This window comes from Humulus lupulus, chromosome 1 (genome assembly GCF_963169125.1).
Source record: "Humulus lupulus chromosome 1, drHumLupu1.1, whole genome shotgun sequence".
NCBI classification, from domain to species: Eukaryota; Viridiplantae; Streptophyta; class Magnoliopsida; order Rosales; family Cannabaceae; genus Humulus; species Humulus lupulus.
Window position 1 is genome coordinate 186,961,868 of NC_084793.1, and position 16,018 is coordinate 186,977,885.

The following is a 16,018-nucleotide window of genomic DNA, read 5'->3' on the forward strand; positions in this document are numbered from 1 at the left end:
GATTGTGATATCCTTTACCACCCTGGGAAAGCCAACGTGGTGGCAGATGCGTTGAGCCGGAGGGGCCCAGGACAGTTGTATAGTTCTACTCAGATCTCGAGAGAATTGGCTGATGAGATGGTCAGGGCAAAGATAGAACTGGTGGTGGTGGGCCAGTTAGCCAATATCACTTTGCAGTCGACCCTGTTGGAGTGGGTCAAGGAGGGTCAGTTGACAGATGTGCAGTTGCAGGACAGTAGGCAGCATGCCTTAGCGGGGACAGCTAAGGATTACTCAGTTTCAGAGACAGGTTTGCTCCGATATCAGGGACGGATATGTGTTCCGGCGGATGAGGGGATTAGGCGTGAGATACTGGATAAGTCCCACACTACGCCATACTCACTTCATCTGGGTACCACGAAGATGTATCAGGATCTACGGACATTATACTGGTGGCCCGGGATGAAGAAGGATGTAGTTGAGTATGTATCTAGATGTTTGACCTGTCAGCAGGTTAAGGCTGAGCATCAGCGACCAGCGGGATTGCTTCAGCCTTTGGGTATCCCAGAGTGGAAGTGGGAGGATATTACAATGGATTTCGTGGGAGGATTACCCAGGACAGTTGGACTTCATGACTCGGCGTGGGTGATAGTGGACAGGTACACCAAGTTAGCTCATTTTCTACCAGTGAGGTCAACTTATATCGTGGAACAATATGCAGAACTGTATGTGAGGGAGATAGTTCATCTCCATGGGGTTCCAAAGTCTATTGTATCTGATCGAGACCCTATCTTTACCTCTGAGTTCTGGGGAGCTCTGCAGAGAGCCATGGGGACTCAGTTGAAGTTTAACATAGCTTCATCCTTAGACTGATGGACAGTCTGAGAGGACGATTCAAGTATTGGAGGACAATCTTAGGGCATGTGTGATTGACTTCGAGGGTTCGTGGAGTAAGTATCTCCCATTGATTGAGTTTTCATATAACAAGAGTTATCAGTCCACGATTGGAGTGGCTCCTTATGAGATGTTATATGGAAGGAGGTGCAGATCGCCCATTCACTGGGATGAGATGGGTGAGAGAAGATATTTGGGGCCAGATATGGTTCAGAAGACTAATGAGGCCATTGAAAAGATTCGAGCTAGGATGCTTGCCTCGCAGAGTAGACAGAAGAGCTACGCTGATCCTAAGCGTAGGAGTGTGGAGTTCCAGGTTGGGGACCACGTGTTTCTGCAAGTTTCACCGTTGATGGGTGTGAGGAGGTTTGGAGTGAAGGGCAAGCTGAGCCCTCGGTTCGTTGGACCCTTTGAGATTCTAGAGAGGGTTGGGCAGGTGGCTTATAGGCTGGCCTTGCCACCGTCTCTATCAGGAGTTCATAACGTGTTCCATGTCTCTATGTTGCGGAAGTATGTTTCTGATACAACACATGTGTTGAGCTATGAAGACTTGGAGCTGCAGACAGACTTGTCCTATGAGGAGAGACTAGTTCAGATTTTGGATCGGAAGGACAAAGTTCTGCGGAATAAGACGATTCTGTTAGTGAAAGTATTATGGAGGAATAGTAAGGTCGAGGAAGTGACCTGGGAGCTGGAGACGGTGATGCGGGATCAGCATCTCGAGCTATTCAGGTAAATTTCGAGGATGAAATTCTCATTAGGAGGGGATAGTTGTAACGACCCAAATTCGCTAATAAGGCTTAAGGGCCTCGATTAGTGTGCCGGGAGGGCATTAATGGAATAATTGTGATTTAAATGAGTAATTATGTGTTTAATAATGTATATATGATAATTGATGATATTATTTGATAATGTGATATGAAATAAATATGTGATATATGTGAGAACCACATTATCATGTGGACAGGTTCGCAGAGCACGACTAAAAGTCACAACGGGACTTAAGATATGACTTTGGATAAGTCGGGGGTATTTTTAGATAGCGGGTAGCGATTTGGACTATCGGGTCATGAAAATAAATATATGGAGATATATTTGAAGTTAGGATGTCTAAGCGGGAATAATGGGGGATTTTACCATTTTGGCCTCGGGGACGGTTCCGGCACCCCAAGCCTCGGAATTAACTTAACGAGTAAGATAGACATAAGGAAGCTTTTAGAAGAAAATACAAACCGAATAAAACTTTTACCTCAGTTCTCTCTCACTCTCAAGGAAAACAAAGGGAAGGAAAACACAGAAAACTTAAGGGAATCAAGCTAGGATTTCTGAGGATTGAGGTGGGGATTTGGAGGCTTAGCTCAAGGATGAATCAAGAACTAAAACAGGGTTAAGGTAAGCTTTTAATACTCTTCTCTATGGTTAGAATTCTGGGTTTTGGTTAAGTGTTGAAGCAAACATGGTTTTGATGTCTTAAGGCAGAATTAAGGAGGGAACTTGGAGACTTAGCTTGGCTTTGGCTTGGTGAAGTGATTCAACAGAAAAGGTATGTTTCAACTCATGGTTTAGAGGTTTTAAATTGGGTTTGAATGACTGGTTTGAGTGTTTATAGCTCTTGGGTTTCAGAAATTGAAAAGAGAAGATTAGTGTGTACTAGGCTGTGTTTTCTGTGGAATTATGTTGTTTAGAACATGCTAAAGGAGTTGGGATTAATTGGTTAGGAGTTGGGGAGCTTTGGGATGGTTTAAAGTGAGGTTTCAGGCTTAGAAATGATGGGTTTTCTGGGCACGAAGGGGAGGGTCGCGGCTCTGTTCTAGAGCGCTGCGGCCCTAGGATGAAAAAGGGCCAAGAAGGCTCGGCCATGGGAGGGCGCCGTGGCGTCCAAAGCAAGGGTCGCGACGTGTGTGTGGTTTCAGCATGGGAGTGGTTCTGTTTTGAGGCTAGGGCCGCGGCTAGGCTTCAAGGGCCGCAGCCCTTGGTTGCATACATGAGTTTTTTAGGGTTTTAGGCACGTGAAAGTGGTCTAGTGTGATTGGGATTGGTTTCACCACCGTGCTTGGTGGAATTTGGATTCCCGGAAGTTAGTTTTATAACCAGAAACCTATATTCGAGTATTAATGGAACCTTATACTTTGGTTGTGACTAGGTGATAAAGGCTTAGGCTCGGGAACGGATCGTGCTTGAGAGGCGTTGCTCGTAATTCAATAACTGCACAGACTAAAGGTAAGAAAACTGCACCTAGTTGAATATATGTGACGGGACTAAGGGCTCCCTATTGTAAATGCTTGAAAAGATGATATTATGCCATGCAAGCTATTTAGTGAACCAATGGCCTAAGGGTGCCAAGGGTTTCACTAGCGCACAGGGTGCGACTCGGCCACTGGTAGCCGAGGACAGCTTATTATGCACTGAGCTCGGTTTAAGTGGGCCAGAGTCAGTGGGTTAAACAGAGGGTGCGGCCTAAGTCGTCGGCCCTGAATGTTATGTGATATGAGTGTTATATGTGACAGATTGCAGCTTGAATCTGATTGTATGTGCTGAATAACTGTTGGGGATTATCTGATGGGAATAAATGTATAATGAATTAATTGTCTGTTATTATTGTTTGAGTTGTTTACGATGTTTTCTTGATGGGCCTTGGCTCACGGGTGCTACGTGGTGCAAGTAAAAGGAAGGGCAAGTTAGATCGGCCTTGATTGGAGAGATCAGCGAGCAGAATGTACATAGCCAGGTGCTCGGCCGCCACGGTTGAGGTCTAGGCAAGGACGTGGAACCTGAAGACTGTCTGTTTTGCCTTAGTATGGCTAGTAAATACTCATGTATTTTTGGGAGTCTGTAAACTTATTCTAACTTTGTTTTCTTATGGGATCCCATGTTTACTACAGTTTAACTATATGAAATGAGTCTTTTGAGACCAAAACCTTTTTAACCATAGTTCTTACATGTTTAGTGACATGTTTTTTAAAATGTTGACTTGATTAGCGAGTCTTGCACCTTTATAAGTACACAGTGTAACGGTCTTGGCTATCCAGGGCGTTACAATTATTATATAATTAATTCAAACAACAATTATAACATTCAAATATAATAAAATTTTACTTTTATTCAAAATCAATAAAGTGTCTTTACATGCTTTTAGAGCATTAATCCTAACAAAAATATGTATTAATACCCCGTTACTTATTGAATTTGTTGATTCAAGTTTACTGCTTATATGTTGTTACTTATCATATTCGTTGATTTAAGTTTTCTTGTTGAGTCTTGGCTCACGGGTGCTATGTGATGCAAGTAAGGGAGAGGGAAAGTTGGGCCAGCGTGAGTTGGAGAGCTTTAGGGGCGACATGTACATCAACAACTGCTCGACCGAGGGATCAACAAGGACTAGAGCCAAAATTAATTTTTCCGCTTAGGCTGGCTTAAGTTGTAATTATTTTGAGAGTTGTAAATTCCTTATAAACACTTATATTTTTTGGGATCCCATGTACAAACTCACACCTTTTAATGAAAAACAACTATTCCTGTGATCAAAATCTTTTAACTCTAATCCATTAATTATCATTAGTAATACGCTTATATCCAAACTACTTCATTAATAAGTCCAACACTATTTAAAATATATATAGAGTAATGTTGAGTCAATTCTATTTGGCAAAGGCAAGCACATATATGTAAATTTGCACAAGCTTAAATTCTTAGTGTTTTTATTTTTTTTAGTTTAGAAAATAGAAAATAAAAACATATTTACTAAAGGTATTTTTATTTTTTATTTTTTTTAAACAAAAATAATTACCAAACATATTTTTATTTTTTTAAAATAAAAAACAAAAATTTTTTGTGTTTAAAAAATTTTAAAATAAATTTTTAGCCAAAGCAACCAATATTATTTAATACTAGTAAAAAAATATAAGCATCAAATATTACAAACAATGGGAAGAGGCTTTTTTATTCGTAAAACAACGAACATCATTGGATTATGTTGAACATAGAAAAATACAAAATGACAGAAGAGAAGAAGCAGAGAAGAGGCAGAGTTGAAAGTGACAGACCAGAGTGGGTGACGTTAGTGTTACCACTCGGGGAAGCAGCGGAGCGTTTTGACCTGGTGAGGGTCGTTTGCAGTCATGGCCTGTTCATGATGGCCCCGAACCGGTGGGATCCAATTTCCAAGACCCTCCTCCGCCCTCTGCGGCTGAACCTCAACTCCCTCCGCCATGAATGGGAATGGGACCCATCTGAGGAGCCGGCTAGTTCGGCTTCCGATTCGGTGATGGTCCGCGTCTCCCAACCCCAAGATTGTCCGCAGTATCTCCATGTTCACGTCTACTCCGGGACTCGCTCTCTGACTCCTGAGAACGAGGAAGCTATACTCGTATGAAACTTTTTCTCGTTTGGTTTTGCATTGGGTTGTTCTTGGTTTGTGTTGTTTTTATATTTTTAGTGTCGTTTCACAGACCCAGGTGTCAAGAATGCTGCGCTTGTCGGAAAACGACGAGAAAATCTCCAGAGAGTTTCGTGAGTTATACGGCTCCGACGACGAAGAAGAGGGCTCGGTCATCGGAAGAGTTTTTAGGTCACCTACTTTGTTTGAGGATATGGTGAAGTGTATTCTTCTGTGCAATTGCCAGTATGTTTCTCTTTAGTTTGGCATGACCACTATGTGTTTGATATAATGTCGCTTGTTTTTGTACACTCTGCTTATTTAGTTGATGATTGACTTGGTAATATTCTCCAACAATGGGTAGGTGGCCGAGGACTCTGTCCATGGCTGAGGCGCTTTGTGATCTTCAGCTAGAACTTCAACTTAAGTCTCTAGTACCCGATAAGATTGAGCATTTCATCCCTGAAACACCTGCACTGAAAGAAGTAGAACCCAGGAAGAAGCTTCAAAAATCCAAAGCTTCTAAATGTTTAGCTTCCCATTTTTCTGGAGAGATCAAACAAGGGTTTGACGTACTTTCCAATGACATAGTTTTGGACAAAGTCCAACCCACAGCCCAAAACTTGAGGGCCTCAACTTTACATTCAGTTCCTATAAAAGCTGACTCGTGGGAAGAACATTGTAGTGCTGATTCTGGTTTGCCCTGTGATCCTCACTTATTCACAGACACTGGTTTTGATAGGTTTGGAAATTTCCCTACCCCAACAGAACTTGCAAAACTCGACAAGAATTTCCTGGCAAAGCGCTGCAAGCTCGGGTACAGAGCAGGCCGGATAGTGAAGTTGGTTCAGGGTATTGTAGAGGGCAGGATTCAACTAAGACAATTGGAAGAAACTTGCATGGAAAGGAGCTTGTGCAGCTACGATAAGTTGGCTGAGCAGCTGAAACAAATTGATGGGTTTGGTCCTTTTACATGTGCCAATGTGCTTATGTGTATGGGATTTTATCATGTCATTCCAACTGACTCTGAAACTATCAGACATTTAGCACAGGTCTGCCTTCTAAGTCTTTTCATAATCTTCCTCATCTCGCTTACAATGTACTACGTGCTTATTCATGGATATCTGAATGAGTGATACTCTAAAAAAAGGTGTGGTTTAATGGGTGATAAAATTCTGTATCTATTGCAGGTTCATGCCATACAATCTACCATTAGGACAATGGTGACAGATGTTCAAAAAATTTATGCAAAGTATGCTCCATTTCAGTACTTGGCGTATTGGTACGCAATAGATTCTTCAAGTCTAATGACTTTTAACAAAGTGTAAATTGTTATTCAACTTCTTTTCATGCTGTATCTTATAAAGTTTGATTTATTAGGTCAGAGCTGTGGAGATTCTACGAGAAAAGGTTTGGCAAGCTTAGTGAAATGCCTAGTTCTGCTTATAAACTTATAACTGCTTCTAAAATGACAACTAAACCAAGACAGCAGAATAAAAGGAAGAGGGCAGCCTGACGTTTAAAGTGCCTTGAACCTGTGAGCTGTAGGGTTTGTTTATACCATTTTAGAACTTGTTTTAGTTAACTCTTTGGAAAGAAGTAAGATCAGATGTGAGTCTACATGATATGTCTTACTAACAATGTAACTTGACATGTTGGCCTCTGACTATTGCTCCTTTGTGATAGAACGGATTGTTTTGTTGTAGTAAGATAGCCATTCCATTTGACTCAAATTACTTGGGAAATTCGCAATGTTATAGCATGAGAGAGTGAGACGACTTGTACCAAGTTTGAACAATGTTTGAGTTCTTGGAAGATATTTTAATTATGCTTTTAACCTTATCTAGTACACATGCTATTTCTGAATGAGGCATAATTTGACTCTTACATCAAACACTGTGTTTGTTTTGAGTAGTTGAGTTGCCTTGGAAAGTGTAGAAAGAGTTAGGATGGAAGTAATATTAAACTCTTCTACAAAATGTTTCACTTTACCTTTAAAATAGATGTGGGACCTACACATATTAATTATTTTATCCCTTTAAAATTTGAACCAAACATAGGAATGGTTTTAGATTCTCATTCTCCCTTTTACTTTACTCCATACCAAACAGAATTTTGTAAGTCATGATCGCATAAAATCATATTTTAATGTTCTATATTCTCTAATTTTGTTTTTATTTCGGTATACCAATCAAAATAAGAATGTCTCATTTTTCATCTCATTTTAAGTTCTTCACTATTCTGATCCTTTCCCCTATTTTAACTTATCTGTAAACGTAGTGCCACAGGAGCCTGAACTAGCTAACTAAATGAATACGTATTGCTACAAAATTGCCAAGATGATTATTTATTCGTAAACCATCATTTTATGGGAATTTTTATATGAGAACTTTCAATTTTTCGAGTTAGGTTATGATTCCTTATCATATGATACAAGCATAATTACATTAAACACCACATTGTTCTAATGAGTACAAACAGAGAGCCTGCCAACTGCTACAAATTTCAACACTTTCAGATAAACTCAGTTTTCAGCAATACTCTATCTTTGGTGCTGAAGAACCTCCACTCATAGAAAATGATTCTTCACTGTAAGGATTGGAGGAGCTTACTTTAATTGATACCCCATAGGTTGAAGAAGTTGATCTTGAATCATCAGTAGGGTTCAGACCCACAAGCTTTGAAATTCTCTCAATCTCCTTCACCACCTGACCCATTGTAGGCCTGTCTGCTCTTTGATTCTCAACACATGTCATTGCAAGGTCCACGAACCTTTCAAAACCATTCAATCTTGTTCCCACACCGATAGCTGGGTCAAGAAGTGCATGGAGGTTGTACAAATCTTTATTCTCATCCATTGTCTCTCGTACTAATTTTACAATGTACACTCCTCGCTCGATAGGTTTCCTTGCAGTAATCAGCTCCAACATTAACACTCCAAAACTATACACATCACTCTTCTCAGTCAGTTGTTGCGTCATGTAATATTCAGGATCTAAGTAGCCCTGCACCAATAAACATGATCTATGGTTAGGAAAAGGAAATCGTGTAGTGGTTAGATATCTATGACTCTCTAAACATGATAAACGGATGTGATTACTGAATCTTTCTAAATTACAATCACATTTTTTAGGCCTTAACAACATTATAGATTTTGTTTGCTAATTGACTCTGCCTGCACACTATTGATTTTAACTACTTTTTCCTAGTCATAGACTCGTAGGCTGCACCTCGTACTTGAGAAAAACCCATATGATTGTTGATACGGCATTCTTTAAAGTTCTTTTCTAAATATATTCTTACAATGACAGAATAAGAAAAATAAATGCAGATTTCAAGCTACAATTTATTTTCTTCTTGGATGACTTTTGGGTAAAACTACCTAAGGATTAGAAAAAGGTGTGATTTTTTTTTATAACCTTTATCAGTTTCATTCTATTCTGTAAATATGTTCTGAGCTATCCTAGAAATTTTCATTCTTAACATGATCTGACTTTAAACAACCGAGTGCATCTAAACTATTTTATCTCAATTTTGAAGGCCTAGTTTCAAGCTGATTCAACTGTAAGTATAACACAAACACTAAGCACAAAAAAAGGAAAATGTATCTATTTTGATTTGTCAAGGGATTCAAAGGTTGAACCTACCATTGTGCCTTTAACTTGAGTGCTGACATGATCCTGCTCATCATTGCCCATGAGCTTTGAGAGACCAAAATCAGCCACTTTTGCATTCAAGCGATTATCCAAGAGGACATTGGCTGACTTAATATCCCTGTGTATTATTGGAGGGTTGACAAGTTCGTGAAGATAAGCCAGGCCTCTAGCAGTATCAAGAGTTACCTTTAGCCTTTGAATCCAATCCAATCTGATTCTTGACTTTCCTGTACACAATATCCATCCATGTATTGAGTATTTCATAGGCTTTCTCTATATATGAATTATGGAGTATATAGAATGTCTTCTATCTTTAGGAATCTTTAGCTTTACGTGTGTATATTGACAGAGCAAGCAGTTTAGGTGTGAAAATGCATTGCCTATTAGAACATTAGGAAGGTGAAGACTGAAGAACTAAGGAGGAATACCTGATAAAGCATCCTTCAAATTTCCATTTGGTACATACTCATAGACCAACATTTGTTCACCTTTTGCTAGACAAAATCCCAGGAGCCGGACAAGATTCTTGTGATGAACTGTTGAAAGAAGTTCAATCTCAGTTTTGAACTCGATTCCGCCCTGCATGGACCCTCTCGTAGCTCTTTTGATAGCAATCATTTCTCCAGTCGGAAGATTTCCACGATAAACCTATAAAAAGATTCAAACATTTGGTTGCTGTGCCAAATAATTATGCACCATAACAAGATGAGTAAAACTAACCTTTCCATAACCCCCAGATCCAATTTCATTTTCCGTTGAAAAATTGTTGGTGTATTTCTTAAGCTCAGTAAAAGAGAACCACCTTGTCCCTTTCAACTGAGGAACACTTCCACTGGAAGATGTTGCATCCCAAAACCCTGCGTTCAGATCACATAATGTGTTCAACTTGTATAAAATACACACACATATTTGAAAAAGAGCAAAATTCTTTCCATATGTTTTACTTGTGGCATTCATAGTAAGAGTGTCTGATCCTGTTCCTGCTCTCCTCTTGTGGAAAAAAACGTACACTCCCACAAATAGTAATAGCACAATGACAGAAACACCAGCTGCTACTCCAATGTCAATACCAATCCTTGACCATTTTGATTCTTTAGTCACTTCTGTACAAAAGTCCACATTAGAGTAAGATGATGAAACTTGTATAAAGAGCTCAAAAAATATGTGAAGCTGCAATTTTGAGTTGGTCTTGCTGTTAAAGAATCACCTTCATAGTTTTCGTAACTTTCACTGATAAAATAGAATGGTCTGTAAGGTCCAGGGAGGTCGAAATTGATAGTTTCACTTATACTTAAAACATCAGTTTGATTGAAATGATCCTTGCCTTTTGGGAAGAAAGATAGGCTTACTTGAAAGTATTCATCATTATTGATCTCGGGATTACTCAAAGAAACACTATCGACAGGAGGTAGCTTGGATAAAGCTTTCTCAATGTCATTATAGCGTGATGTGTTTCCCAAGTCTAAGATGGGAATAGCTGTGAAGATGAGAATTCCTTTGAATGGAATAGCACATCTACAGTTGGGGCTGGGAATCTGATTCGAATCACAAGGACTGGGTGAACAATTGTTGTGCTCTGTGACATATAAACTATCTGGTTCAGAAGCTGAGCGACCGCTGCAGTACATTGAATTTTTCTCACATGCTGGATTGTTGTCAAGTCTGCCGGAGAAATGAAAAATTAGAAGCTAAAAACCACTACACTTCATTAAGCAGCAAAGTCATACCATTTTCCAATAGATGATAATATGAAAAGAAAGGGTAGTAAACTCAGAGAAGAGCAGTAGTTTACAGGATCTGAACATCATGTTCTTCATCAACGTCATTAATGTCAGTGATGTTATTTGAGCGCAAATCAATGAGCTTCAGGTCCTTGTTGTAGGAGCTGCTAATATCTAATGTTCCATCTAGCGTGTTGTTCTTTAGTTTCCTGTTTTATGGAGAAACATAGGCCTAATGATCATCTATGCTATTTGCAGGAATAAGATATGTATACAATTATATAGTCAGAACACTTAGATTTATCACCAGATGTTCTTATAATTATAGTGAGAACACTTGGATTTATCACCAGATGTTCTTATAATTATACTCACACCGTCACTAATTTGCGAAGGCTGAATAGCTCTTGGGGAATTTGTCCTGTAAGATGTGTGTTGTCCATTGATCTGGCCATACAAGTTGGGAAAGTATTAATTAGTTAAGAAAATATGATAGTATGATGAGAAGATGAGTGGGAATAACGCTATTGAATTGTGTGAGGTTGGTTGGTACTCACAAGATCGATAAATTAGGAACAAGTGCTAGTGTGGTCGGAATAGTGCCACCTAGTTTGTTACCGTCCAAAAGCCTGCAAAATTATGTATATTTATTTAGTGTTGTATTAAAAAAATAAAGAAATACAAAATGAATTTGTACATATATGAAACAACTACTCACAGTAGCTTTTTCTTATAATAAAATAACTACATTAATAGATTTATATTGTTAATCTTACAAGTGTTGCAAACTCATCTCTGAGCTGAAAAGTTCATCTGGAATTGGGCCTGTGAGATTATTCTTTCCAAGATGGCTGAGGATAATATATATAATTTCAAATATATTGAGAAATGTATTTGAGTAGATAAATTATAAATACATGCATGTGTGCAAGTTAAAAATAGGGGGAGAGGAAGAAGAAGAAGAAAGTTGTACTTACAAGTGCTGGCAAAGGAGGAGCCTGTCAAGACCGGAACTGGTCCGAGTAGAGACTGGGATGGGTCCCTCAATGTAATTGGCTGTGATATCTAGCCACGTCAGTTTGGAAAGATTACCAATGGAAGCTGGAATCGAACCCTTGAACATATTAGAGTTTAGAGACCTACATTTCAAAAACAAATGCAAAACAATTGAGTAATGCAAAACAAACAACAAATTACATTTGACACTGATTGTTGTTAGAAAAAAAAATTAATGAAATATATGTACCATTATTATGTATTGAAATTTTTACTACTGAAATCCTTATTTAGTATTTTTTGTGTATCCAATTTAGTGCAGACACGTGGCCCTTGAAACATAGTTAATGGTCAGTGACTAATATCGCACCAAAACACTAACAGTAAAGATTTTCGTCGAGTTTTTTTAGATGAATCACATTACATAAAGAAACACTAAACCAAAAACAAAACTGAGGACATGGAAAATTCTCAAGTACTTCCTTTAAAAAAAATAAAAAAAATCCTCCAATACAATCGAAAAAGCTAGAGAAGATACACCTCTCATCCTAATAACAGATGCTTTGTGAATTAAAACATTCATTGCTAATAAATGAGTTAAGTCTTTGGTTGAAACGAAAGCAACTCACACCCACAATATATGAATTTAAGTACTACAAATATCACTGCTGCAAATCTCTCTTTTACATTTTCTTTTATTAGAATACTCTATATGCTGAATTTATTAAAGTTTTTTTATATATATTTAATTTAACAATATTAAAAATGATTTTTGAATTACAAATGTAGAAAAGAAAATACAAAATCATACTAGAAAAATGCAAAATCCTTACAGAAATTCTAGCTTCTGTAGAGATCCTATGCTGTAAGGAATTTGTCCAGTGAAGTTGCACCCTACCAAGATTCTTGTCGAAATGAAACAAAAGCGAAAGAGTTGTTAGCACTTAAAGTTTGTAAGAAGTATATAAATTAAACATACATATGTAGTCATTACAATTTTGTAAGTTTCTTCAGATTCCCAATTGATTGCGGGAGTGGTCCTGTCAATTCCTTGTTCGAAGACAAATCCCTAAAACATGAAGCAAACAGCCACCAATCCAAGTTATTAAAATAAAAAGTATTGGAGATGTTTGGTAATACTTAAAAAAAAAATTTATTTAATTAATTAAAAATTTAAAAATTAAACATAAAATATTATTTGGTAACTCAATTTTTATTTATTATTTTTTAAAAATTTAATTAAAAATCATTAAATTTTGTTTACTTTCAATTTTTTTTTTTAAATATCGATTTTTAGTTTTTTTTTTCTTCAAATCAATCATTCATTTTATATTGATAAACAAAAAATAAAAATAAAATTTATCAAATGTATTTATTATTTATTTTAAAAATAAAAAACAAAAAATAGATATCAAACATATTTTTATTTTTTAAAAATAAAGAAACAAAAATAAAAATAATATTTCTATTTTTGTGTTTAAAAAATTCAAAAACAAAAATTTTATCAAATACACCCATTGCAACATATTGTAATTGTAATATCTAATTACAACATTTCAAAAGTAATAAAAACCTTTCCATTCGCTAGCTTTTGTGAGAGTAACTGAATAAAATTAATGAATACGTGATAACAGAACACATATATATAAATGTATATTCATAACTTCCATGCAACATAAAATAGAGACAACAAACATATTTACATTTTTTACCTTTAAAGAAACATATTTAAATTATGGGCCTAAATAATATTTTACCATAAAGTTTGTCAACTATTCATCAGTGAACAACTTTTTACAAGTTGAAGTTATTTTATGTACACATTTGAAACTTAATAATAAAACGTGTTATAAATATTAAACTAAAAAACACTACAAGCATAAAATTTGAACCCCAATAAAATTTATAGAGATGTTTTTTTTATTATCTAATGATATTGAGTTTAATCATCTCCTATATAAATATTTCAATTTTCTTTTCAATCGTGTCTTAAATTATGACTATAGATATTTAAAATATTAGGGCAGATGTGTATCATCTAAGGATTCGATAATGTGAAATGGTTTTATTTCAAATTAATGACTAAAAGAAAAACCATTGTTTTTGGTACGAAATTAAAGATAGATCCTCAAGATACTATCCTATTTGACATTTATTATTAATTTTTTTTTAAAAGTATTTTTATAAATAAAAAAAAATGTTTGGTTGTTTTAAAAAAATGTTTGGTTAATATTTTCTAAAAATATTATATTTTTATTCTTTTTAAAAGTCTTGAATAAAAAGTTAATAAATATATTTATAAAGAGAAAATGTTTTAAAAGTTTGTAATAAATAGAGATATTGGTCGCGATAATACTCAATTTTATTTAAAAGTTACACTTTAATACTCATTTTTTTTTACCGTAATAATACTTAAACTTACAATTTTATAGTGCAATCCGTGTCTGTCGGATCATAATCAACTAAATTAGCAAATCTTTATTACTCAAGAATATCTTCAAATATTCTTGCTTTTATTGGAGATTCTTTTTCAGCCTTTCTGAGCATGAAATAGTCTCTATAAATAGGCTTCTAGGACTTTGAGAAAAAATGAACTCTTCGGTACATAGTTTTGTGAGTGAATTGTAATATTTGTGAGAGTTCATAGCTTGTATTTAAGATCATTGTATTCACATGTTCTTGTAGTAAAATGAATGTTTAGTTTTGTGGCAAGTCTATACAACATTCATGAGTGAATACATGTTGTTATTTGAACACAATTCTTATAGTCTTCGGGAGAAAATTTTTACAAGGCTTGCTTCGGGAGGAAGCAAACACTCACTGTCCATTTAATGAAGTTCAAGTAGTTAGACGTTTTAATTAAAATCAAATTAGTGAAGAGAAGTATAACAAAGTTGCGACAAATCTCAAGAGAGAGTCTTGTTTTGTTTAAGTCAATATTTTTGTACTTGTGATTCGTTATTAATTTGTTTTATTCTCTGGGCGTGACCCCAAATAGTAGGTTATCCAAAATAGTTTCTGAACCTTGTAAAAATTCGTTGTGTTATTTATTGTTTTATCTTTTATTGTGTACAGTACAAGTTCTTATTTTATCCCAATAAATCTTAAATCTGTTTCAACATTCAATTATCATTCTGCACCTTATTTAATACACCTAATCTAATTAATTTCGTAATTACTAAAAAAAACGTAATTTCATATGTTATATATTCCAGAAAAGAAAACCTACAGAATCTCTAATTCGGATAGTTGCGCAATATCTTCGGACAGGACACCTGACAACCCCATGCTATGAATTCTTCTGCAAGAGGAGAGAATTTCATGTCATAAAAAGAAAAGAAAAACAATTTAAGTGGAAGAAATTTAACTATAGCATCACCGATTATATTCATATAGATATATAACTATATATGTATATCTATCAATTGATAAATATAAAACATCAAATTAAGATGTATATACATGGTAGTGACACGTGATTGGTTGCAGGTAATGCCGTCCCAATTGGCACAAGGATCTGAGCCTTCCCAATTATGAGGTCTGCTGCTTCTCCATTGAAAAGAATTCAAACCAGTTGCTGCATCATACATATTCAAGTTAACGACAGAGACGTATATATGTATATCACCTTAATCAATTGAAACACAGACTAATATATAATTATATTTTAATTTTTTATATTAAACTATATATATTGTTCACTAAAGCAAATATTCACAAAAGATGATACGAAAACACCAATTAAAAAGTATAATTTTTTATTATATATATACTTACTGTCTGGGTGGTTGTTTGAGAATGAAATGACCAAAGTGGGGAAGAACAGAAATAAAAGCACCTCAAGTAATTGATCCATTATTAGCTTTCTAAAACACATGGTGTTGTTGAGTCTCTCAGAAAAATCCTGATCTGCTGATCCTTATTGCAGTATACTAAACAACATTCCTCTTTATATATACTAATAATGGAATTCTTATATTTATATTGGAAGAAAAGTCTCATGTTCTAATAAGGTTTCTCAACTGAAAGTACAGTATATTAGAAATTAATTCTATATGATGCCATGCTTAATTATTTCCACGAACGAACCAATCAAGACTTTGGGTCATCTTCAATATGTAAAAAAGTTGTTATCTATAAACTATTAATTTGTACAAGTGGTGTTAGATGATAATTGATCAGCTTTTCCAATTGAAATTGGGAGTGACAATAAGAAATTATATATTATATATTTAATGTAATATTAAATATTATACATGGATTTTAAATTTAAGTTTCTTGCTAGTTTTTTTAAAAAAAAAAAACAATTTGTTGCTAATTCACAGTAAATTATATTATATGTTTAATAAGTGAGTTTAAGTTTAATTAAATTTTATTTAACTTATAAAACATATGAT

The 16,018-nt window shown here is 35.5% G+C and overlaps 2 protein-coding genes across 4 annotated transcripts; one reads left to right on the forward strand and one right to left on the reverse strand.

Moving 5' to 3' along the window:
* The first annotated feature begins 4,808 nt into the window (after positions 1 to 4,808).
* Positions 4,809 to 7,090, forward strand: LOC133801388 (uncharacterized). 2 transcript variants are annotated; one of them, XM_062239581.1, is made up of 5 exons: positions 4,809 to 5,239; positions 5,322 to 5,494; positions 5,613 to 6,300; positions 6,439 to 6,530; positions 6,634 to 6,717. In XM_062239581.1, coding segments are annotated over exons 1-5 (1,350 nt in total). In that variant the 5' UTR covers positions 4,809 to 4,843; the 3' UTR covers positions 6,635 to 6,717. The 2 variants fall into 2 exon arrangements, with proteins under 2 accessions (XP_062095565.1, XP_062095560.1); XM_062239576.1 differs by having other exon boundaries at positions 4,810 to 5,239; positions 6,629 to 7,090.
* Positions 7,091 to 7,676: 586 nt separating this feature from the next.
* On the reverse strand, positions 7,677 to 15,566 carry LOC133801371 (leucine-rich repeat receptor protein kinase HPCA1-like). 2 transcript variants are annotated; one of them, XM_062239562.1, is made up of 16 exons: positions 15,399 to 15,566; positions 15,084 to 15,198; positions 14,851 to 14,922; positions 12,616 to 12,690; positions 12,455 to 12,526; positions 11,603 to 11,764; positions 11,402 to 11,476; positions 11,183 to 11,254; positions 11,001 to 11,072; positions 10,697 to 10,834; positions 10,112 to 10,566; positions 9,849 to 10,007; positions 9,625 to 9,761; positions 9,333 to 9,552; positions 8,896 to 9,131; positions 7,677 to 8,253 (listed from the first exon to the last, which is right to left on the reverse strand). In XM_062239562.1, the coding sequence occupies exons 1-16, from the start codon at positions 15,496 to 15,498 to the stop codon at positions 7,780 to 7,782; spliced, it is 2,634 nt and encodes an 877-aa protein (XP_062095546.1). In that variant the 5' UTR covers positions 15,499 to 15,566; the 3' UTR covers positions 7,677 to 7,779. The 2 variants fall into 2 exon arrangements, with proteins under 2 accessions (XP_062095546.1, XP_062095552.1); XM_062239568.1 differs by lacking the exon at positions 11,402 to 11,476.
* Positions 15,567 to 16,018: the final 452 nt, after the last annotated feature.